Source organism: Triturus cristatus, chromosome 8, assembly GCF_964204655.1.
Source record: "Triturus cristatus chromosome 8, aTriCri1.1, whole genome shotgun sequence".
Taxonomy (NCBI): Eukaryota; Metazoa; Chordata; class Amphibia; order Caudata; family Salamandridae; genus Triturus; species Triturus cristatus.
Genome location: NC_140591.1, coordinates 290,977,666 through 291,002,832, shown reverse-complemented (window position 1 = coordinate 291,002,832; position 25,167 = coordinate 290,977,666). Strand labels below are relative to the sequence as shown.

The window sequence follows — 25,167 nt, the reverse complement described above, 5'->3', positions numbered from 1 at the left end:
GCAGCAAATGGTCTGGAGAGGCTCACAAAGGTGGCATGCCTTTGAAGCTTCCTCTTCGTGAACCCTGCCCATCCTAGGGAAGGAGGCTTGGCACCTCATCCCAGGATGTGCATTATTTCAGGCTCCCGAGAGCAGCAGGCTCTCTACCCAGATGTCCAGAAACATGTCTGTTGGTGGCAGCCTAAGTCGCCACTCAGTCGGGTCACTAGAAGTTGGTCGAGTTTCAGGGGGTATCTCTAAGATGCCTTCTGTTGTGCATTTTACATTAAATCCCACACTGGCATCAGTGTGGGTTTAATGTGCTGAGAAGTTTGATACCAAACTACCCAGTCTTCAGTGTAGCCATTATAGTGTTGTGGAGTTCGTAATGACAAACTCCCAGCACCATATACTCTTAAAGGCAGCACTGCACTTACAATGCCCAAGAATGGACTTGGGCACTGTAGGGGTACAGGGCTCATGCACCTGTACCCTTACCACTGGTATAGTGCACCCTGCCAGAGGGGTGACTGATCTATGCCAGGGCAGTGGTTTGTGGGCATGGCACACAGAGCTGTGTGCCATGTAGACTCTTCACTTTGTTCTGCACCAATGAACAAGTTACTTACCTTCGGTAACGATGTATCTGTAAGAAACATTAGTTAGTTAGATTCCTCACCTTAGAATATCCCCAGGCGTCAGACTGGATCCGGAAGATTTTTCGTCAGCAATACCCCTTGCGCGTCGCTAGGCGTCGTCTGCAGCTCCGCGTCAGTCGTCGGCGTCGTGCGCCGGAATAACGTCGTCGGAGTACTTAGACGCCGCCCTCGCGCGCTGATGTCAGTTCTTGTACATAGCTTTCCGCGCCAGGAACGCAGAGCCATGCAAAGACCGACACTGGTGCCAAAAAGAAAATCTAGGGGCCTGAAAAGGATAACCTTAACCCTAGATGTCAGTTCGCAGAACGGGGAGGATGGGTGTGTCGGTGAGGAATCTAACTAACTAATGTTTCTTACAGATACATCGTTACCGAAGGTAAGTAACTTGTTCATCTGAAAGAAACACGTTAGTTAGATTCCTCACCTTAGAATAGATACCCAAGCAATACCATCCCCGGTGGTGGGTCTGCGAACCAAGATCACACCAGAAAGTCCTGGAGGACAGAACGGCCAAAGAAGCCATCCCTCCGGACTTGGCTGTCAAGGCAATAATGCCTGGCAAACGTGTGTAGCGAAGCCCACGTCGCCGCCTGACAGATGTCCTGCAAAGGGACACCCCGTCCCAAAGCAGTAGTAGCCGCTGTGGCCCGAGTAGAATGGGCGCGCAGCCCAACAGGAGGGTCCTTTTTTGCCAAGGAATAACAAATTTTGATGCACAAAACGACCCACCGAGAGATGGTCCGTTTGTGCACAGCTGTCCCCTTTTTAGCACCCACGTATCCAACGAAAAGTTGGTCGTCCACCCGGAACTGCTTTGTGCGGTCCAGATAAAAGGAGAGCGCACGTTTTGGGTCCAGACGGTGGAGCCTCTCTTCCTCTTTGGAAGGATGCGGAGGCGGAAAGAAGGTGGGCAAGGTGACAGACTGCCCAAGATGAAATGGAATCACCACTTTCAGAAGAAAGGAGGGACGAGGCCGAAGGACAACCTTGTCTGGATGAACAGAGAGAAAAGGAGGCTTTGATGATAAAGCCTGGAGCTCACTCACCCGTCTAGCCGAGGTGATGGCTACCAGAAAAGCAGTCTTAAGCGTCAGCAGACGAAGAGGACAATTATGAAGAGGCTCAAAGGGAGCACACATTAGAAATGTGAGAACAAGATTCAAGTCCCACTGAGGCATTACAAAAGGGACAGGAGGGAACGTGTGAGTAATGCCTTTTAGAAAGCGTGTAACTACAGGGGACTTGAAAAGAGAAGGCTGATCAGGAAGCCGCAAGAAGGCATAGATGGCAGCAAGATAACCTTTCAAGGTGCCCAGGGCAGAGCCCTGCCGGGCCAAAGAAAGAACAAACAGTAGAACCTCAGAAAGAGGGGCGGAAAGGGGATCCACAGCCTTTGCTGTGCACCATGCCACAAATTTGTTCCACCGGCCGGCGTATACCGTCTTTGTGGAGGGACGCCTGGCTGCCAGAATGATATCACAGACTTCAGGAGGCAAGTCAAATGGCATCAACTGCCGCCGCTCAATCTCCATGCATGGAGGTGGAGGCTGGACAGGTTTGGGTGGAGGACCGACCCCTGCTGCTGCGACAGAAGATCCTCCCGAAGGGGCAGACGCATCGGAGGATCGGTCAACATACTGAGTAGCTCGGGATACCAGTACCTTCGTGCCCAATCCGGAGCCACCAAGATGACTTGGGCCCGGTCGTGCCTGATTTTCTTCAGCACTCTGGGCAGAAGTGGTATAGGCGGAAAGGCGTACAACAGACCGCAACTCCACTCGTGACGAAAAGCGTCGCCGAGCGAGTGCCGCCTTGGAAATTCCAACGCGCAGAACTGCTGACATTGCGCGTTCTCTTCGGTGGCGAATAGATCTAACCAAGGCTCTCCCCACTGCTGAAAGAGACCTTGCGCCACCTCGGAGTTCAGACGCCATTCGTGATCCATCATGCACCGGCGGCTGAGTTCGTCTGCTCTGGCGTTCAGAGAGCCCGCCAGATGTTGAACCACTAGGGTGACGCCCTGGTGTACCAGCCACGTCCAGAGGCGCAGACCCTCCTGACAAAGGGTCCACGACCCCACCCCGCCCTGTTTGTTGCAATACCACATGGCGGTGGTGTTGTCCGTGAACACCTGCACGACACTGCCCCTGACAGAGGGAAGGAAGGCTTTCAGTGCAAGTCGGATCGCTCTCAACTCCAACAGGTTGATGTGGAGACCAGACTCCGCCGGAGACCAGAGGCCTCTGATCTCCGCCTCTCCCATATGGCCACCCCATCCCAGGAGGGACGCATCCGTCACTACGACATGCTCCGGTTGGGGAAGGGAGAGGCTCTTGCCCTTGACCCAATCGCGGTCCGTGAGCCACCACTGCAACTGCTGTGCAGTGCCCTCCGAGATCAAGACATGGTCGGACAGGTTGCCGTGATGCTGGGCCCACTGAAGAGCCCGCATGCGCCGCTTGGCGTGATGCACTAGTAGGATGCAGGAGGCCATCAGCCCCAGAAGCCGCAACACTAGCCTGACCGAAACCCAGGATAGAGGCCGAAAGATGGGAATCAGGCCCTGAATATCCCGGACCCGCTGTTCCGGCGGATAGACCCGGAACTGCGCCGAATCGAGAACCGCTCCGATGAAGAGGAGCTTCTGAGAGGGACTCAAGTGTGACTTCGGCACGTTGATGGAAAATCCCAGCAAATGCAGGAGATCCGCCGTAGTCTGGAGGTGGGAGACGACTGTCTGGGGCGAGCCCGCCTTCAACAACCAGTCGTCGAGATAGGGGAAGACTGGAACCCCTGATCTGCGCAGATGAGCTGCGACCACCGCCATCACTTTCGTGAACACCCGAGGGGCACTGGTGAGGCCGAAGGGGAGCACGGTAAACTGAAAGTGCTCTTGGCCCACCGTGAACCGCAGGTAACGCCGGTGGGCCGGCAGGGCGGGGATGTGGAAGTATGCGTCCTGCAAGTCCAACGCTACCATCCAGTCTCCAGGGTCTAGGGCAGCTAGAACCTGAGCCAAAGTTAACATCTTAAACCTTTCCTTCCAGAGGAAGGCATTGACATTCCGGAGGTCCAAGATAGGGCGCAGGCCCCCTTTGCCCTTCTTGGGAACCAGAAAGTAGTGGGAATAACAACCACGACCTACTTCTGGGCTCGGAACGCGCTCGACGGCCCCCTTGGCCAAGAGGGCCGAAACTTCCACTTGGAGAAGATTCAAATGATCCCCCGAGATACGGTGGTGCTGCGGTGGCATGGCTGGAGGGGTCGTCTCGAAGGGGAGGGAGTAGCCCCTTCGGACGATTTGCATGACCCACATGTCCGATGTGATGGACCGCCAGTGGAGCAGGTGATGGCGAACTCTGCCGCCCACTGGCGTGGAATGGGCCTGAAAGCTCGGACTAGGAAGGCTTTGAGGCGGATGCTGCCGGGGTGGAGGTGGGCTGACCGCGTCGTCCTCCAGAACCGCCTCGGCGGAAACCACGTCCGCGACCGCGCGCAGGTTGATTCTGCGGCTGGTGGCTAGGCGCACGTGAGGAGGCACCCCTTCCTTGGCCACGAAAGGGGCGAAAAGCGGAAGTTTGCGACCGCGGGGCCGAGAGGCCCAAGGACTTGGCCGTAGCCCAGGAGTCCTTAAAGCGATTTAGCGCACTGTCCGCTTTCTCGCCGAAAAGGCGAGTGCCATCAAAGGGCATGTCCATGAGGGTGCTCTGGACATCGCCCGAAAAAGGCGTGGACCGCAGCCAGGCGTGACGTCTAAGCGCCACTGAAGTAGAAATCGCCCTACCCAGCGAGTCCGTAGTGTCAAGCCCACATCGGATAGCATATCGTGCCGCATCCCTCCCATCGGCCAGAGCCTGGGTAAGTCGTGTCTGGACCTCCTCCGGACACAGGGGCAGCACGTCCTCCACCGCATCCCACAGAGAGTGGGAATAACGGTCCAAGAGGCAGGCGGTGTTCAAAGACCGCAGACCCAAGCTAAGGGAGGAGAACAGCTTCTTGCCGAACTGTTCCAGCCTCTTGGAATCCCGGTCCGGCGGAGCGGTCGGGAAGGAGGATTGGGAGGTAGAGGCCTGGATAACCAGGCTCTCGGGGGTAGGGTGTTGGGACAGGAAAATGGGGTCGCCCGGAGCAGGGCGGTGGCGCCTGGCGACGTTCCTATCCACAGGAGGAACTGTGGAGGGCTTGGACCAGGTGCCCTGCAGAACGTCAGTGAGGGCCTCATTGAATGGCAGCAGAGGCTCAGTGGAGCTTGCTGCAGACTGAAGCACCTCAGTGAGGACGTTAGTCCTCACAGCCACGGCAGGTAGCTCGAGCCCAAGGGCTGCGGCCACCTTGCGCAGCACCACAGAGAAAGCAGCACCCTCCTCCGAAGCCACAGTCGGAGGAGAGATGAATCCAGTGTCCGGAGAGGTATCCAGACCACTGGCCTCCCCCAGTTCATCTGCCCAGTCCTGTGACAGTTGAGCCTGAGCGGCCATAGGATCCTCGGATCCCTCCCAGTTGTCCCCATAATCCGATTCCTGGTATGCAGGAGGAGGGATCGGAGCCGGGCGATAGACAAAATGTGTCTCCAGCGGCGCCGAACGCGGCGTCCATCGACGCCGTATCGGCGCCGGGCTCGGACCGGGGCTGAACCGGGGCTCGACGTCGAGCGGAGTCGGCGTCGGAGGTGGTACCGGTGTCGACGCCGGCGGAGGAGGCGTGACGAGGTCGACCGGCGTCGGCGGGGACTCGGGAACGGGTCCCTCGGGCGCTTGCGGCGTCGAGGCCGGAGCCGTCAACGGCGCCGGGGCCACCGGCAGGCAAGGTTGCCCAGTCGGGTCCGCGGGCCCGAAGGCGCGCCAGCGGGCGTCGACGGCGGAGCCAGGCTCCTCATGGCCGAGAGGAAGGCACTGACTTCCGCCGGCGTCGCGTCAGTCCCAGGGACCGGCGGGTATGGGGACTTGCGCGGCGCCTGTGGCTCCGCCGGAGCCGCGGTGGTGGAACCACCCTGACCCTCGGCCGAGTCGCGCGACCGGCGAGGGGAGTCCGAAGAGCGGTGTCGCCTCTTGGACTTCTTGGAGTGCTTCAACTTACCCGAAGACTTGGATCCCGACGACCGATGATGACGTCGGCTGCAGCTCCGCGACCGATCCTTGGACCTCCTCCTGGACCGGGATCGAGAGGGGCGCGGAGCCGAGTGGCGAATCTCGAGAAGCTTACGGGACCGCTCCCGTCTAGCCTTCGAGGTCAGGGCCTTGCAGTCCAAACACGACTCCGCGTCGTGGGCGAGGCCCAAGCAGTAAAGGCACCGGCGGTGATGGTCCGTAACCGACATCAAGCGGCTACAGTCAGCACAGGCTTTAAAACCAGGCATCCTACCGGCACCGGAGTCGAGACAAGATCAAAAAGGATCGAAAAAGTTAGTCAAAAAACACTAAAAGGGGTAGCTCTCCCGGATCTGCGCTTACTGGCGCGGAAAAAAGAAGAACTGACGTCAGCGCGCGAGGGCGGCGTCTAAGTACTCCGACAACCTCATTCCGGCGCACGACGCCGACGACGGACGCGGAGCCGCAGACGACGCCTAGCGACGCGCAAGGGGTATTGCTGACGAAAAATCTTCCGGATCCAGTCTGACGCCTGGGGATATTCTAAGGTGAGGAATCTAACTAACGTGTTTCTTTCAGATACACGCAGCCTGCAAAGGCAGTGTGTGTGTATCAAGGTACATGATCTCTGAGGGTGGCACAGTAAGTGCTGCAGACCTTAGAGGCCTTCTCTGGTCACAGTGCCCTGGGTACCTGTGGTACCATTTACCTGGGGCCAACTGGGTTTAGACTTCAATGCAATTTTAAGGACGAAACATAGGCCCTGGGTACCGGATTAGCAGGAGCCCAGGGCACACTCAGTCAAGGAACAATCAGCGAAAAGCGGGGGCATACCATGCAAGAAAGAGGGCACTTTCTTACAGGGCACACACAAATAAACTACTTGGGAGACCCAGAAAGCAGGTACCAAAACCGTGAATGGTGGTGGCGACATGTTATACAGTCCCTACAAATCTAGTAGGACTGTATGTAGAACAACAAAACTTCATAATAAAGAGACAGTCTTACCATAAAATATGTGAATGTTTGAGTGTTTGGCTAGCTCACAGTACTGCATCTAAACTATAAACCCACAGAGTTATAGATGCCATCAGTAACCTAGAACATGACTAAAAAAGCCCCAAGGAATTTGTGGAAATAGGTCTAAGCCTTTAGTTTATCGTTCACCCATGCCCAAAGTTATCACAAACAAAAGATACAGTATTGCCTTTTCAAATATTTATTAAAAAGCTCTAATCTTCATAAATATAACATGAGCTATGATATAAAAAAAGAGGACATATTGCAATAAGCATTATTAGAATGGTGAAAAATCACAATTCAACCATGTTAATTGCTAATACCATTACTAACACTCCTATCTGCTCCTAATATCTCTTTGCTAAAGAGAGTAAAGAGAGCATATCAGGAGTACCCATCCGCCAGGCAGCCAACTGGAATGACCCTATCCCATACCTTGGTACTGTATGTCAGAAAGCTGGCCATAGTACATTAAGGAATACACTGTCTCAAAAGTGCAAGCCTTCACACCACTTCTGCACAGCTATTTTCCTTCTCAGGATGAAGGTCGGGAACAGCTAAACTGCATCTCAGTCACAGGAACATTCCATGACGAGTCTGGCAGCAAGTAAACCATTCACCGACATCAGTATGAACGCTGTTTTTATAATAAAACTAAGTTTATCACACTGTGTCAGAGTTGCAGAAAGTCATGCACTCACCTGGTTCCAATCGGTAAGTCCATATGAAAGTGCACTGAGTGTGCAATTGCCTGTAAATCAGACACTAGTAGTGGGTCTACACCACAGATTTTGACACCCACACGAGTAGCCCTGAAAAGTTATCTCGGACCTGCAACAGCAGTGCATGTGCGCTGTTTTAAACTGTCATGTCCACCTGGCGAGTCTATCCACTTGCCAGGCCCTAACCTTCCCTTTTATTACAAGTAAGACACCCCTTGGGTAGGCAAAAGGGGCAGAGTGCAGTGTATTTGAAAGGTAGGACACGTACCAATGGTGAAATACTGCCAATTTTATTTTTCACTGGTGAAAGGCTATCTGTCCCACAGGATAGCATGGGAGATGCTTTGTAACATCTAACAAGTATAACTTCCTATTGCGACAAGATAGAGGAATCAAGTTAAGGTTCTCTAAACTCAGAATGTAATAACATCTTTTAGTAAAGATGGTTTTTAAATTGTGTTTGAAAATGCCACTTTTAAAAAGTAGGCATTTTCTGGTTTAACCCCTTCGGTGCTGATGACGGCCGGGAGCCGTCATGAGACACGGTGGGCGTGTGCTCATGATGGCTCCCGGCAGTCATAACACATGGCCCCGGAAATCCCTCTGGGATTCCCTTTACACCCCAAGAGCCTCGGGAGCTGGGGAGCTCCCGAGGCCCCCCCGCCCCCGTTTCCCCACTCCTTGTGAAATTCCTGTCTTTCTGGTCCCGAGGAGGGCAGATGGGGGCAGTGGCCCCTGATCTGCCCCCTGGGGGGGGGGGGGGCAGAAACCCACTACGCGCCTGCGATTACGCAGGCTTTTTTTTATGCGTGGTGGTGGGGGCTGCCCAAAATGGTCATACCAATGCCCCCACCCCAACAAAAAATAGCCACAGTCTTTCTGCCTCCCCCCTCCTTGGGGTCATTTGGGGCGAAACCCCACCAAAGAAATGTGAGGAAAATGTGGGTTTTTTGGACATTTTTTGGGGTTTGCAAGGGATTCTGGGTAACAGAACCTGGTGAGGGCCAGTAAAGTCACCCCATCCTGGATCCCCCTGGGCGTCTAGTTTTCAAAAATGTATAGGTTTGTTAGGTTTCCCTACGTACCGGCAGAGCTAGGGTTCAAAAACTACAGCTAGGCAAAAAAAAGGGTAATTTTTCATTGTGAAAATGTGGTGTGTTCACGTTGCGTTTTGAGCCGTTTCTTGTCGTGGGCACTATGCCAACCCACACAAGTGAGGTACCATTTTTATTGGGAGACTTAGGGTAATTAAGATATGTAAAGCAACTGTTATTACCTATTGACTTTCAATGTATTTCTGCCTTCCAAATGAAAGACAATGTGTAAAAAAGTAGTAATTTTGAAAAATGATCGATAATTCTCATTCTAGTAGGAGTATTCCTAATTTCGGAAACGTGCAAATATCTACTGTTTCTAAACTCTATATTTTGTTCCTATTTCAGAAATACATAGGTGTCTTTCATACCGATTTTTCCATGTATACATTTTCCCAGAAAAATTGCTATATACCCGGTACATAATAAAAAACCATTGCAAGTCGCTGCTCAGTTTTTGGCTCAGGGTTCGTCGGGTTCTTGGTGAACCTACTAGTCCTATATATCCCCACAACCAGTAAGGTCCAGCGGATGTAACGGTATACTGCTTTCAAAGAGGTGTCCTAATTAGAAGTTACAGGTGAAAACGTTGACACGAAAGGTTGTTTTTTCCAACTAATTTTCAATTTTTCCTATATTTAACTGTTAGTTTCTATAAAGAAACCTTGAAGGATCTACACAAATGACCCCTTGCTAAATTCACTTGCTAAATTCTACTTTTCAAAAATGTATAGCTTTTCAGGATCCATTATTGCTTTAATACCCATGTCTACCATTAACTGGAAGGAGGTTAAAAGCACAAAAAATAGCAACAATAGGCTATGTCCCAGAAAAATGCCAAAACTGTGTAAACATTTTTGATTTTCTGACAAAAGTCTGTAATTCTCTAAAAGCTGGAAAAATGCTGATTTCAGCCCCACAGACCCTTTTTTGATACCATTTGTAGGGAACAACCCAGACGCTTTTATTTGCAGCACTTTTTTACCCATTTTCCCCTCAAAAAACGAATGTAGCTGTATTTTGGCTAATTTCCGGGTCCCCTCCAGGGGAATCCACAAACCCTGGGTACCTTTAGAATCCCCAGGACGCAAATTTGGCGTGGATACTTATGTGGTCAAAAAGTTACAGGGGCCTAAGCGCGAACTACCCCAAATAGCCCAAAAAAAAGGCTTAGCACAGGGGGGAAATGGCCTAGCAGCGAAAGGGGTTAACCATTCTGTGTGCCTATGCCTGGTTGTTGATGGACTGTCTGGTTTTGGAGTGACAGGGGCTGGGGATGTGCATTCACTGTAGACAACCACGGGGGGTTGAGGTGTGCCTGGCCCTTTCTGGATGATTCAGAGCTGAGCAGAGTAGACCTTGGTTGCATCTAGAGTAGTTGGAGGAGTTTTCCTTGCACCTGAATAGGGCTGATTTCCCTTGCACAATGCTGTCTCTACTCCCTGTGGTCATACTGCACAAGTGAGGGCAGAACTGGTTTGTACTGCGCTCCGAGACCCTTGCTCAAAGAAGAACAAATACTAAATGAGGTTTAAGTAGTAGAACTTAAACCAGAGAACGTTAGATCATATTTGGTGAGAAACCTTTGCAAAGAAGAAGAGCTTGAGGAGCAGTGAGGAGGAGTACTGCACCTTTGGTGTGTGCTGTGTAGGGTTGGCCTGCAGTTGCTGTTTCTGCCAAAGAAAGGACAGACTGGAACTTTGCTGAGAAACCTGCTTGAAAAAGAAGAATCTCCAAGGGCTTGTGTGTGCTGGTCTCCTGTTCTGAAGTCTCAGGGACACAGACTTCACCCCTAGCTCCCCTAAACTATATTGCTGAGAGTTCTCCTAGGAGGTGCCTGTTCCCGTTTTGGGCCTCTGGAGGTTGCTCCTGCTGACTACCCTGGCTAAAAGCAAGGAACCCTACTCAGACAAAGGTACATACCTCTACCAATTAGAGACCCCGAGTTCGATCGTTGATCAAGAAGGGGTCATTTTTAGAATTTGATAGACTAGGCAGATCAGTGTTGCCCAACATGCTGCCTATAGTGGGGGAACCACACCTCCATTTCTGCGACCCAAAGTTCTATAGCCTTCCATGGTTTTCATAGGATGAGATTTTGGCTTTCTGGTTAACGAACCACATATCTGTAATGTTTATTGCGGTTGCTGTACAACTGGATGCTTAAAACCGGTAGGACTGTAAAAATGTGCAGAGTATAAAAATGTATGCACCAACCCACTCGAGCAGACAAAGATGCGTATGGTCTAAAGCGTAGTGAATACCTATGTTCAAGATTAAAGTTTCAAATGGCTCACAGTCTTATGTTGTACTGCCTCCATTTAAGCCACCTTGGTCTGTGCCTACCATGTTCATTTATCAATGACAACACTGTATGATGGATTCTTAAAGGGTCTGTTTTACAATCTAGATGCCAGTCTAGTCTTATGGCATGGTTGCTGTACTGTGTCAAAAGTGCCAAACCGTCCAAGTCTGCTCTGAAATTAATCTGCTTTGATGTCTCTTAGGCATAGACAATGTGCAATACTTTATTTACACACAGAGAGATCTGAATCGGCACACTGACTAACGTTCTAACAGAACACTTTTCGAAAGCCCAAATGACTCAAAAATGTTATTGCAGATCAGAAGTTTATTATATTTCTGTCATTTCTTACTCTGTTTAAATGTAGTCAAATGCTAAGGTCAAAACCTGAAACAATAAGTACATTTTGCACTGGTTGTTTGAAATACTGAGCACCCATAAATTAGTGGATTGCCTCATCCCCATGATTTCCAGTTACACAGTTTGAAAGTGTTGCTCTGGTCTGACACAGATAAAAGTTAATAAACAAAGTGAATTTATGTGTAAGAAACAAATAAGGTTTGTATATGGAGCACACAATTAAATCTATTAAACATTGGCAAGGATGCTTTCTAGGAAATCAGTTTTGCTGTAAATTAAACATGGGATTTGTTATTCTCAATTTTGTGATACCATCTACTGTATTTGTCTTCATCTTCTGAGGGATAAGGACTTGGTGATTAATTTTATATAGCGCTCAGCGAGTAAGGAGGTGAAAAGTGCACTACAGAGAGTTTCAACGTGGAAAACTATTACTGCAAAAGGTATGCACCATTTAAGAGTTCTGTAAATCAATAAAGATATTAAACGAAACAGTACCTAAAAGCAATTTCAGAAACTGATCATTTAACTAGAGAACAAATGTCTTCATCTGGTTGAGAGTCATTACATGAAAAATAGGCTTAAATATTGATATTTATCTAAACTTAAAATACCTGATTCAAATTAAAATATGCTCTGGAGGATGGGGTTTCTTTACATCCTCTAGCTAGTTGCATTGCACCTTTCAAATCGTCCAGTTTTTCTACAATTTTCTTCTTGGCATTTTCAATTTCTGCATAATAACCTTCCGCAAATGTTGCTAATTCTTTATGAAGTGTCTCTTGCCTGTTTTGGAAAAAGAGTGACATTGTAAAATACTCTGAAATTTCATGTCAATAAAAATGAAGATTGTTCTTTTAGTTGTATCTTCAGCACTTCCAAATCCAAATCCAAACAGCTTTATTCGACAAAAGTCATAAAAGCGATACAAAACAGCACAGGTACACAATATACAATAAAAACAGTCTAAAAATGTTACTATTAAAATATGTACATATTTTTTTAAAAAGCAATTAATATACACAGAAATCATTAAGGGTAACGTCCAAAGTGTCTAACGCTACTAGCTAAAGCGCTTAAATCTGATTACCCATGCCCACCCCAGAAATTTGGCCAAGGCCACAACAATGACCGGGTCAGTGCAGGTGCGAAGGAGTCTTAAAGCTTCTACACTCCGTCTTGTGCCCAATAGTTTACAAACGGGTCTCAACCATACACGCCTCGGGGCCGCATAAGCAGGGCAGGCAAAAAACATATGTGCAAGGGTTTCTACCTGAGATTCACAGTAAGAGTTGGTACTTATAGGCTTCCATCTAGCTGAAAAGCATTTTAAAGGCAACACTCCCACCCGCATCTGGAAAAATAATTTCCTATCGAGCACTTTGGTGACAAGATCCCAAAAGTGTTCTAACCTTGGAACTGGTTTAATACTCAAAAATTCATCAGTTAATGAGAGGGATTTAGTTTCATGGAAAACCTTGGCATTTACCAACTCCCAATATTTTTCTTTCATGTGTGCTTTAGATGGAAAGGTAGCAGCCAAGGGGTTCTCCCAGAGATCACTCATCCCAAGTGCCACAAGGGATTTTCTAGTCTCGTTGAGCCAAACAATCTTCTGGGAGCCCACCAAAGACATTATGTCCAGAAAACCCTCCGCATAATGGGCTAACTCCGGGGTAGTCCACAGGCGACGCCAATATAAAATAGGACGAAGCCTGGCTATATCGGCTATTGAATTTTTCCCAAGGTCATATCTTAGAGGAACAATGGGCGTGCTCTGGGGGTGGGAAGTGATGCTACGCAGGAACCTGTTTTCCGAGGTAGCTAAAGGAGACAGGTTCTCATAACCCCACAGCTCAGCTCCATAGAGAGCCGAGCTCACCGCTTTTACACTATACACCTGGAGCACAGGTCGGATAGGCTTCGAGGGGGACTTTTTAAATTCGCCAACAAGAGCTCCAGCAATTTGCCTGTGTTTTAAGGTAGACATATCACGCTGAAGTTTCCACGAAAAATTATTTTGGATGTTAACACCTAAGTAGTTAAAAGCCTGTACTTGTTCAAGTGGATTTTTAGATAAAACAAAACTATTTTTAAAAAGTTTGTGAGGCCTGAATACCATAAGCTTGGTTTTTTTAATGTTCACCTCAAGGCCTCGATCAACACAAAAGGTCTCGAAAATATCCAATGAACGCTGAAGGCCGCAAGGTGTTTTAGCAATTAAAAGCGTATCGTCAGCGAACATTAGGATAGGGACCTTAGTGTTGCCAAGGATGAACAATTGTTACTTACCTGTAAACAGGTGGTTCTCCAGTATTGGTGTCTTTCATAGATTCACATGCTTGAATATTCCCCGTCGTCGGAGTGGGAGTCCCACGGTAAATAAAATAGCAATATATATATATATAGCAAAATATATACATAAGTAATCACATAATTAGCGTATATAGGTGTAAAAACACACATAGTGTACCTAAGAGAAAAACTCCATAGGAATACAATGGAGAGAGACAAAAGACCTTTGTAGTCTATCTCGGTCATTATGTAAGTCCGAACTCCAGCCAATCAGGCGTCAGCCCCTCTCTAGAACCTTCTCCTCAGAGCTTCTCACCTCAGATTTTCGTAGCACAAGAGTGAATGTAAAGTGCATGAGGAGAAGAGAGCCTCTGAAGGGAGGAGGGAGGGTCGCATGTGAATCTATGAAAGACACCAATACTGGAGAACCACCTGTTTACAGGTAAGTAACAATTGTTCTTCTCCAGTATTAGGGTGTCTTTCATAGATTCACATGCTTGAATATAGAATAGCTAGCAGTAACAAACACCATTGTTTCCATGTCAAAATAGATTCAAAATATATATATATATAAGATAATCAATCTTCTTATGCATAAAAACAGTATCGAACAACTGTAACATTGTAAATGCATAATAGACATATAAATGGAAACAATATGGAGGTGGGAGGAAGAGGCTCACCTTACTTAAAAAGATTGCGCAGCACTGCCTGTCCCACTGCAGCATCCTCCTCGCTTAAAGTTGCCAAGCAGTAGTGCTTAGTAAACGTGTGTCTGGTCGACCACGTAGCTGCTCTGCAGATGTGTTGCAAAGATACTCCAGCAAATAAGGCAGTAGATGATGAGACTGCCCTGGTGGAGTGTGCCCTCACTGGAGACTGCAGAGGCTTATTTGCCCTTTGGTGACAAAAGACAAGAGCTGCCGAGATCCAGCGTGCAATCGTTGGTTTAGTAACCTGACGTCCTTTATGACAGCGTCCATATGCTATAAAAAGTTGGTCGGATTTCCGGAAAGAAGCTGTCTTACTGATGTAGAACTTTAGACACCGCTTCACGTCCAAAGAATGTAATCTTTGTTCTGCAGGTGTCTGAGGATTGCCAAAAAAGATCTTTAATATTACTGGCTCATTAATATGAAAATCAGTAGGCACCTTGGGTAGAAATGATGGATTGGTGCGTAACACTACAGCATCCGGTTTGAACTGCAGGAACGGAGGTTTGATGGTAAAAGCATGGATGTCACTGACACGACGTGAAGACGTTAGTGCCAGAAGTAGGGCTACTTTCCAAGTGAGATATTTTAGGTCGGCCTTGTGAATGGGCTCGAACGGAGGTCTCATCAATTGTGCTAGCACAACGTTGAGGTGCCACAACGGAGGAGGACGCCGAACTGGCGGAAATTTTCGGAATAAGCCTTTAAAGAATTGGCGGATTATTCTTGAGGAACAAAGGGAACTTGATCCATCTTGCCGGAAACAGGAAATAGCTGCTAAAAAAACCCTTAGGGTTGCATGCGACAGTCCAGAACTGGCTAGGTGCAGGAAGAATGGTAGCAATTGCTCTGCCGTGGAATGCATCGGATGGACTCCGTTAGCAGCACACCAATGGCAGAATCGTTTCCATTTGAACTTGTACGTCCTGATTGTAGAGGGTGCTCTTGCCTGTGCCAAAATATCCCTACAATCCTGCGGGATGTCTAGGTGGGCGAACTCATGGTGTTCAGGTTCCAGGCCGATAAGCTCAGTGAGGAGGGATTTGGATGACAAATTCTCCCTTCGCTCATTGTGAGCAGATCCGTCCGATGTTGCAGGAGGATTGGTTGGCATTGGGACAGGAGGAGCAGTTCTGAGAACCACGCTTGCCGAGGCCAGCGCGGGGCTATTAGGATCAGGTGGCAAGGTTGTCTCCTCATCTTCCAAAGAACCCGAGGTATGAGGGGTATTGGAGGAAAGGCGTACGCAAATAGATTGCACCAGTTTATCAAAAGGGCATTCCCTTGTGATTCCTTGTGGGGATGCCAGCTTGCGTAATTTCGGCATTTCCGGATCTCCGGCGTAGCAAAGAGATCGAGTTGCGGACTGCCCCATAGTTGGAATATCCTTTCTAGAGTGGGTTGGTGTAACTCCCACTCGTGGGTCGACGAGGAGGACCTGCTCAGGGAATCCGCTAGGACATTGGATACTCCTGGCAGGTGTACTGCCGTAAGCATGATCTGATGACTGAGAGACCAGTCCCAAATTCTTTGAGCTAACCTGGAGAGACTTGGGGATTTTGTTCCGCCCTGTTTGTTGACATAGACAACACAACCTGTATGCACTGTCTGTATCAGCACTGACTCTCCTTGGAGCAAAGGTAGAAATTATTTTAGAGCCAGAAAAATCGCCATGAGCTCCAACTTGTTGATGTGCCAAGATCTTTGATGTGTTGACCATCTTCCCTTCACAGAGAGATCCTCCAAATGTGCGCCCCATCCTTCCAATGAGGCGTCTGTTGTGAGTGTCCTGTCCGGTGGCAGCGACAGAAAGGACATGCCTTCCGTCAAGTTGGCTGGAATTACCCACCATGCGAGTGCTGACTTCATTTGATCTGTGACACATATCATGTCGTGGAAAGATCCCGTTACCTGACGCCACTGAGCATCCAGAGCTTCCTGGATAGGACGTGTCCTCAGCCGGCAATGAGGGATCAAGGCAATGGATGATGACGCCATCCCCAGAAATTATTTTAATAGTCTCACAGAAACTGACTCTTTTGATCTGATCAGAGCTACCAGTCGCAGCATCTTTTTTTAGACGCTCCTGGGAGAGGAACGCCCTTGCGGACACAGTTTCCAGAGTTGCACCCAGAAAATCTCTTTGTTGGTACGGATGAAGTTGGGATTTTTCCGCATTTACGGACAGGCCTAAAGAGCGAAACACGTTCTGGCACAGAATAGTGTGTTGTCGCAGGTGAGTGCTCGACTGAGATTTCAGGAGAAAATCGTCCAGGTATGGAAAAATTTGCACTCCCTGGAGTCGCAAAAACGCTATTACTGGAGCTAGTACCTTCGTGAACACTCGAGGGGCCGAGCGCAGGCCAAATGGTAACACTTTGAATTGGTAATCGTGTTGACCCACTCGAAAACGCAGGAATTTTCGATGCCGTTGTAAAATAGGGATATGAAAATAGGCATCCTGGAGATCTATCGTCGCCAGAAAATCTTTTGCAAGAGTAAGCGCAAGATGCCTACTAGCGTCATCATACGGAAGGATTGGCTCTTTATATATTTGTTTAGTGCCCTTAGATCGAGGATGGGCCTCCACTCTCCGTTTTTCTTTGTGATCAAAAAGAACCGGGAATAAAAACCTTTTCCCTTCTGAGACACTGGTACCAGTTCTATAGCTCCTTTTTGCCTTAAAAGTCGAACTTGATGCAACAGTTCTTTCATGTGAGCTGGTGGCGGTCCGGAGGGTGGAGTGGGAGGAGGGAATTTGGTGAATTCTAAGGCGTGTCCCTTTTTTACAATGTCCAAAACCCAACGGTCCCTTGAGATGGAGGACCATTGGGAAAAGAACAGAGAGATTCGACCTCCAACCTTGTCCGTCTGGTAGGAGTCACTGTCTCTTTGATGCGGTTCCTCTGTATGAGGATTTTCCTCTATATGACTTGGAGGTTTGTTGTCGTGATGTTTGCTGTTGCTGGCCATAAGAGTAACGGTTGGACCCTTGATTGTAAGGTTTGTATTGTTTATTGTCTCTTCGAAAACTTGAGGAGGTGCCGCGTCCGCGTGCACCACGAAAATTACTCCTCTGAAATTGAAGGTTTCCTAACGATCTAGCTGTCTCAGTATCCTTCTTTATGGACTGTAGAGCTTCATCGACGTGGCTCCCAAATAATGACTCGCCGTCATATGCCATGTTAAGGATCATGGACTGTACCTCCTGACGAAAGGATGTCGATCTTAACCATCCTTGCCTACGCAGAACAGCCGCTCCGGCAAGCTGACGGAATCCCATGCAGGCGATGTCTACTGCACAATCGATTATTTCCGCCGATGCCGCTTCACCCTCTTGGAGCAACTTCATTGCCTCCACCTAAGATGGCTCTGGCAACTCCTGAACCACATCCGAAATATCAGCCCATACTTGTCTGTCATATCGTCCCAAGATGGCCAAGGCATTAGCTGCTCTAACCACAGTAGAGGCCATAGAAGAGAATTTGCGCCCTATGGCATCCATCCGACGTCCATCACGATCCGGAGGTGAGGTGATAGAAGATGCCGGATTTTTCGCCTTACGTTGCGCTGCCTGCGTAACGACAGACTCAGGTTTAGCCTGACCCGTGAGGCATGCTGGGGTTCCTATTGGTGCCTTATATTTCTTTTCTAATCGAGGCACCTGTGCTGGCAAGGTATTCGGTGTCTGCATTAATTTCTTGCCTTCTTCCCAAATAAACTCAACTATGGGAATAGCATGAGTCTGTTTGTAAGGTTGATTCTTGAAATCATAAAGGAAGCAATCTTCCTCCCTGCGCTCCGTTGTTAACTTAAAACGGTGTGATGCCCTTTCCATCAGTTGGTGAAAATTGGCTATGTCCACTGGAGGTGAATCCCCTGTTACTATCTGTGAGGGGGATGGTGTTTGTGCCTGGTAATTGTCCCACTCCGCCATATCATCATCATTGTCATCTACATCCCCATCATCATCTGGGATTTCACCCTCTTCTGTGTCCTGAGGGCCTTCCTCTACAGGCTCATAATGAGGCAACAACCTTTCCGGAACCTGTCTTGGAGGTACAGGCGGCATCTGAGGAGCAGGATTTACATTAGGTACCGGTGGAATAATTGCTGGAATCACCGGGGTTGACGGAACCTCTGAGCGTTGAGGTGATAGAGGGAACCGTTGGTTGTAGTCGTCCAACATGCGTTGGAGATTAGTAATGAGCGACAAAGGAAGAGTCGCTGTTTTATGCTTCGGAGGGGCCTGGTGTATGTAAACCGGATCTTCATCTTCACTACTGACATCCTGGCACTTAATAACTAAGTCGGACGGACTTTGTGCCGTTCCAAAAGACTCCGGTAACCCCTCGGACTCCTGATCCGAATCCGTAGCGAATAATGGTGAGGGAGGCTGTGCATCTCCCACAGGAATATTGTGTTCCTGGCTATCCGGGCCCACAGTAGGAGGTAATGGTGTCCAAGAAACTCCTGTTTTCTGGGTAGACGCAACACTGCTTATTCGTACCCTTACGAATGTCTGTGGAGATGTAGTCGTCGATGGAGCCGTCGTCGACGGAATGATGGTCGACGGAATTATCGTCGACGGAGTCTGTGGCAACAAAATCGCCGTCGTCGGATTCGCCGTCGACGAAGCCGCCGTCGACGGGGCCACCGTCAACGGAGCCACCGTCGACGGGGCCTCTGCCGACGGGGCCTCTGCCGACGGAGCCGTCGTCGAGGTCTTCGTCGACAAGGCTTTCGTCGACGGAACCACCGTCGACAGTGTCGTCGACGGGATCTTCTTTTTCTTCGTCGACGGAGTGGGCGTCGACGAGCTCGACTACGTCTTCGTCGACGACACAGTCTTCGTCGACGGAACCTTCACCTTCTTCGTCGACGTCGAAGTAATGGGCAAAACAGAAGTCACCGCCCTTGAAGAACTGATGGTCATCGTCGACGACGATAACGTCGACAGAACGCTCGTCGACGACGAAGCAGCTGACGTCGTCGTCAGGGTCACCGTCGACGAGGTAGAAACAGCAGATTTCGTCGTCGGGAGCATCGTCTACGAGGCTGACAATTTTTTCCCTGAGGAATGGGAAGTAGACGCCTCAGCAGCCTGAGAACAGTGTCCCTTAGGCGACAAAGCAGTAGGTGAGACCACAGAAGTGGCACTTGTCAGAGGCAATGCTAGCTTCTTTTTCTTCAGGAAAGGAGATGGTAACTCCTGCACACTACTGCGCTTAGAGGCTGGGAGAGAACGACCAGAAAAGAGACTTTCCACATCAGAGAGTGGGTTATCTTTGTCCTTCAGTCTCTGTAGCCATAATAACAGGCGGCCTTCTCTGTCCTTTAGAGTTTTTGTAGAAAAAGTTCTACAAAATTTACATTTTGCCACCTCATGGTCAGGATATAAACAGTAAATACACTTACTGTGTGGGTCCTCAGAGAACAAACGCAGCTTTCCACATGAAGAACATGGTCTAAATAAAGATTTCTTACTAGAAGACATCCTCACTGACAAAAACTGAGCAGAGCTCAGGGAGACTCCCTGTCACACGACGTGCGGTAGAAAATCTGAGGTGAGAAGCTCTGAGGAGAAGGTTCTAGAGAGGGGCTGACGCCTGATTGGCTGGAGTTCGGACTTACATAATGACAGAGATAGACTACAAAGGTCTTTTGTCTCTCTCCATTGTATTCCTATGGAGTTTTTCTCTTAGGTACACTATGTGTGTTTTTACACCTATATACGCTAATTATGTGATTACTTATGTATATATTTTGCTATATATATATATATATTGCTATTTTATTTACCGTGGGACTCCCACTCCGACGACGGGGAATATTCAAGCATGTGAATCTATGAAAGACACCCTAATACTGGAGAAGGGTGCGTCTACGTGGGCTTCCAAAAGTCGCTCCGCTATATTATTAATAAATAATGAAAATAGCGTTGGGGCCATAGCACAGCCTTGCCTAACGCCTCTTTGGACGGGAAAGTCCTCAGTCGTTATACCCTGCCCTCCCCATCTGATTCTGGCAGTGTTGTCCGCATGGAGCCTCTGGATCAAGGACAACAAGCCGCCGTGTAACCCTAAATCTTTCAATGTCAACCAAAGTTTGGGACGGGGTACCAGATCGAAGGCAGCCCTAAGATCCACAAACACCGCATACAAACTCCCCTTGCCCAGAACAACCGTCTTCCAATAGAGGAGTACGAAGCGGAATACTTGGTCGATAGTACTAGTGTACTGGCGGAAACCTGCCTGAAAAGAAGATAAAATATTGTTTGACGCCATCCAGAGATGAACACGGTTAAGGATCAACCTACCCGTGATCTTCTGGATGGCGTCAATCAAACTAATAGGCCGGTAATTCTCCGGGAGTGAACGATCCCCCTTTTTGTACACCGGGATTATTCCCGCGGCTTTCCAAGAATTAGGGATAGGGGCGCCGTGAGCCAGCGCATTAGCAATCAGCTGGCTGTATCTCCCCCATCTAGGCTTATCATACAGGAAGATATCTGCAGGTACACCATCCGGGCCGGGTGCTTTTCCGGATGCCACCCCCAACAATGCTGAGTTCACCTCAGAACTAGTAAAATCGTCCTCATGATTGAACAACTGGTAAGACCCCGAACTTTCAAAGGGGTCAATGGGTGCAGCATATTGGGGTTTAAAATACTCAACCCATTTCTCTTGGGAAACATTATTTTGGGGGCCCTCTGGATGTCCACCGGAACCCCACTTTACAATACTCCAAAACAATTTACAATTATTCTGAAGGCTTGCTTCAAGGAGGTCCTCCCATTTTTTCCCATCCCAGAGGCGTTTGGCTCTAGCTACACAGTTCTTATAAATGATTCTTCTGTGGCGAACTAGGGAGACATCCCCACCCTTCAGAGCGTTCCCAAGTAGAAGTCTAGCTTCCCTACAATCCTTGTTGTACCATGATGCTTGATGGGTAACACCTCTTGATCCTTGTCTAGCTTTAATGAGAAAATGGGACTTCAGGTTAGTAAATAAGCTATTATGCACAGATGTTACGTCCCATAAATTACCATTGGAGGCCAGAACTGACTCCATAATAGAAATGGAACCATCCACCTCTTCCTGGATTTGAGCTAAAGTAGCTGGATTTCCCACAAGTCCAGACCATTTCAAACAGCGCATATCATTGGAAGGGACCACCTCAGGGGGACTCAGCTCCCCAACCCTGTCAGTGCCACTATCAGCCTTCCACCATCTATGCCATAAGCAGAGAGGGTTATGGTCACTCTCCGGAAGAGGAACGATCTTCATATCAACAAGGGAGTGCCATAATTTCATATCGGCCAAAATATAATCTATTCTGCTCCTGGATACTCCATTATTAAAAGTACAAGCACCCTCGCGGTCGCTAGGTATTCTACCGTTCAGAGCCCTCAAACCTCTATCCATACAAAGGGAATTAAGCTGAATGGCCACTTCCGGCCATCTTGATAGAGGGGATAACTCCAAGGATGGGATACCCCAACCTGACTCTTCAAAATCCTGCTTATCCCATTTATTTTCAAGAAGAGGTTCAAACGTTATATTAAAATCACCTGCTATGATGACAAAGGTATCAACTGAGTACAGATCCAGCAAGCTAAATAAATCGTCAATGACCGTGGACTTGGCACCCCTGCAACTTCTTATATACACATTATAAATATCAATTTTACCTATTGGTCCCAACTCAAGTCTCAACAACTGGATATCACTATTACCCGTGTGAAGAAGCTTAGTGGTCAGAGACAAGTGACTTCTTAACCAAATAGTTAGGCCCCCTGATGGCCGCCCATGAGAACCCTTAATTGCCGGAATGTGAAAATTTAAATAACCCACACAAGCGTGGCTCTAAAAGCCATGTCTCCTGGAATAAACAAATGTCCATTGTATTAATAAATGAGACCCAATCGGCAATAGCTAGCTTCGAGTTTAATCCAGCGATATTCCAAGAGCATAGGGAGCCACGGAGCGAGACATAGCCAACTGAATCAGGAGTAATAGGCTGCACATCTGATAAAAGACCACCAAGGGGTTGGACTGGCCCCTGACTTAGGTCTATATCAGAAGTATGATGGAAAGTATTAGGGGCTAAAATAACAGGGCACACAGGACGGGAATTGGGATCAATACAAAGGCCGGCCATACTAGGCACTTGGTCATTGGTCCCGGCCCGGGCACCTCTGGTCCACTGGCCAGCAATCCCCTCATCATGAAGTCAGTCTATATTGTCCAAGGAAGAACCAGCCACCCCCCTGGTGCTACAATATCCCCTCTTGGGCCCACCTAGATCGTGCGGGGGGCAACTTCGCAATTGGATGGAAGAACTTTCCGGCGGGCTGGATCTAAACTCCATGAGTAGAAGATTTTCAGCAAGATAGGTATTATTGAGAGTTAATTCAATACAATCCACAGAGGCCCTAGATGAAGATAGTCTAATGGCTCTGGAAATATCTTCCCTGATGACTGAACGACAACCCCAGACGTGTCTCAGCCAATGAATCGCTTTGTTGGTAAGTGACTCGGGAGACTCAGTGCCACTAAATGAAGTCAGTTTGGGGACGTTGGTCATAAAAAATTTAGGGCAATCCATTGCATTACCCTTAGACTGGACAATAGATTGAATAGTATGGACAGCCCGGCCAGCAAAATATCCCTGGTCTGATTTAGCAGGGTCAATACCCACCCCCAACCTCTTGGTGCAACTTGATTGCGCATGCAGCGTACTATTACCATTAGCTAACGGACGACCTAAAGGTTGCTTCGTTCCAGTCTTAACAGCATTGCTATATAAGTCAGTGCCTTTGTGACAGGAGTTGGGGAGACCTAGACAAACACCCTGGGAACCTAGTGGGTCTATTGGAACAGGTAGAGTAGAACTTAATGAGAAGCCAGGGGTAGAGGATGGAACAGCAAGACACAGCCCAACTTTACTAGTCAGAGACTCTACCACTGATTTCAATGAGCTAATTTCATCCCTCAACGACTTAACCATCTTAATAAGGTCGAGTACAATGTTATTAGGTGACTCAGCGGAGTTACCAAAAAGGGTATTAGAGGAGCATGACAGAGGGTCGGGTGTGGCCACATAACTATCTTCCTGCTCATGCAGCAATGGAGAGAACCTATTATGGCAAGGCACAGTAGGAACACATCTCCCAGGAGCAGCTGCATGAGACAATGGAGAGTTATCCTCAACAACCAGAACCTCGGGAACAGACGTTTTGTTTGCACCTAATGCGGGCTTAGATCGAAACATTTCCGGCACAACAAGAACTGGCGCAGGAATTGCATGCCCAGGGACGATAGAGGGGGATGGGGGAACAACAACCCGGTTATCAGCCACCAATGGCTGGTTACACCCCAATATTGCCTCACACTCCCCCACCAAATCGTCAATGCGCGAAAGAGTCCCTGTCGGGTCGGGCTGCTTAGTAGCACGTCGAGACTTCTTAAGTTTCCGTACTTTGGGCAAGGAACCACAACCCCCTAAACCCCCAGAGTTATCAGCTAGCTTTCTCTTGCCCATTTCAACACACGCTCTTTATGTTAGATGGAACAACGGGGCAGAGTCACAGGGCACGACGTGTAGTCACCTTATGGCGCCGAACTGCTCCTTACGGCTGGGCGGTAAAGTCCAAGTCCAAAAGGGGTGGCCCAGCCCGGCCTCCTCTGGCCCCTGACGGCCACAGACGGCCCGCCCTCTGCCCGGGCTCAGCCCGGCACCGCCCGCGCGCGTCCCGCGACGCGGAGGGAGCCTCAGCTTAAGTAGCGCCTCCGGGCGCGCTGGTGACCGGCAGGATGTCCTGCCAGAAGCAGGGGATGGCGGGAGCTGTAGTTCCCCCCAGCTGCGGCCACCGGGTGAAAGTGGCGGCGAGGGGAACAAACAGCGTTGGCGTCCCGCGGAAGTTGCTGGCTGACTGCAGGTAGGTTCGCTGACCTTGTTGCCGAATGGATTGCCCCCCGCTCCACCGAGGGAGCCTCAGCTTAAGTAGCGCCTCCGGGCGCGCTGGTGACCGGCAGGATGTCCTGCCAGAAGCAGGGGATGGCGGGAGCTGTAGTTCCCCCCAGCTGCGGCCACCGGGTGAAAGTGGCGGCAAGGGGAACAAACCGCGTTGGCGTCCCGCGGAAGTTGCTGGCTGACTGCAGGTAGGTTCGCTGACCTTGTTGCCGAATGGATTGTAATTTTTAATAACAAGCATTGAGTAACTTGCTAGCTATCTTGGTCCATCTGGTAAGCGCTGCTTTTCGTCGAGGAGCTATCTACGCCCGACCTTCTTCTGGAAAGCACAGCCTCTATGCGGACTTGCTGCCCTTCAGCACTTCCAATTCTAGGGCTGTTTCCAATACTATACTGAACTTGCATTAAGGAGGCTGGAGGTTGTTTTCAGATCACTGCCGTTTACGGGCATCCTGTTCTTGAAATATATCAACAGCATTCAAATAAAAACTGCAGCTCCCATAATGCAATATGTAAACTATTGATACACATTTATGTTGCTGCCAGGCAGATATCTAAAATCTGAATGTTTTGAAAAAGAAAAGATGTTTCATCTCTAACAGAATGTCCCATAATATGACCTATGAGCAACCAATCTACCATTGTATAACAGCAGAACTGAACCCATTCTACAACCTGTACAGAAATGGATCGTTTACCAACTGGTTTAAACGCACTAGTTTGTCCTTTCAATAACATTCTTTAATGACATCTCACATCTAAAATATGAAGAGCATGTTCTGTGTTTCCAGGTCTTGAAAGAAAGAAGGAAAATTAAATAATTTAAATGGAAATCAGAAACAACGGCTCACAGACAAAAGTAGACTTTGTCCTAATAACTATCCTAACATAATGAAACGCATTAAAGGATTCATGAATCTCACTTTTACTCCAGGCGAAAGTTAAAGTGATGAAA

The 25,167-nt window shown here is 48.7% G+C and overlaps 1 protein-coding gene across 1 annotated transcript in view; it reads right to left on the bottom strand.

The window, feature by feature from the left end:
- Positions 1-25,167, bottom strand: part of RNF17 (ring finger protein 17) — a 2,644,767-nt gene that overhangs the window by 1,961,261 nt on the left and 658,339 nt on the right. Inside the window, exon 10 of the mRNA XM_085621540.1 lies at positions 11,841-12,012. Coding sequence (XP_085477666.1) covers positions 11,841-12,012 — 172 coding nt within the window. The remainder of the gene's footprint in view (positions 1-11,840; positions 12,013-25,167) is intronic.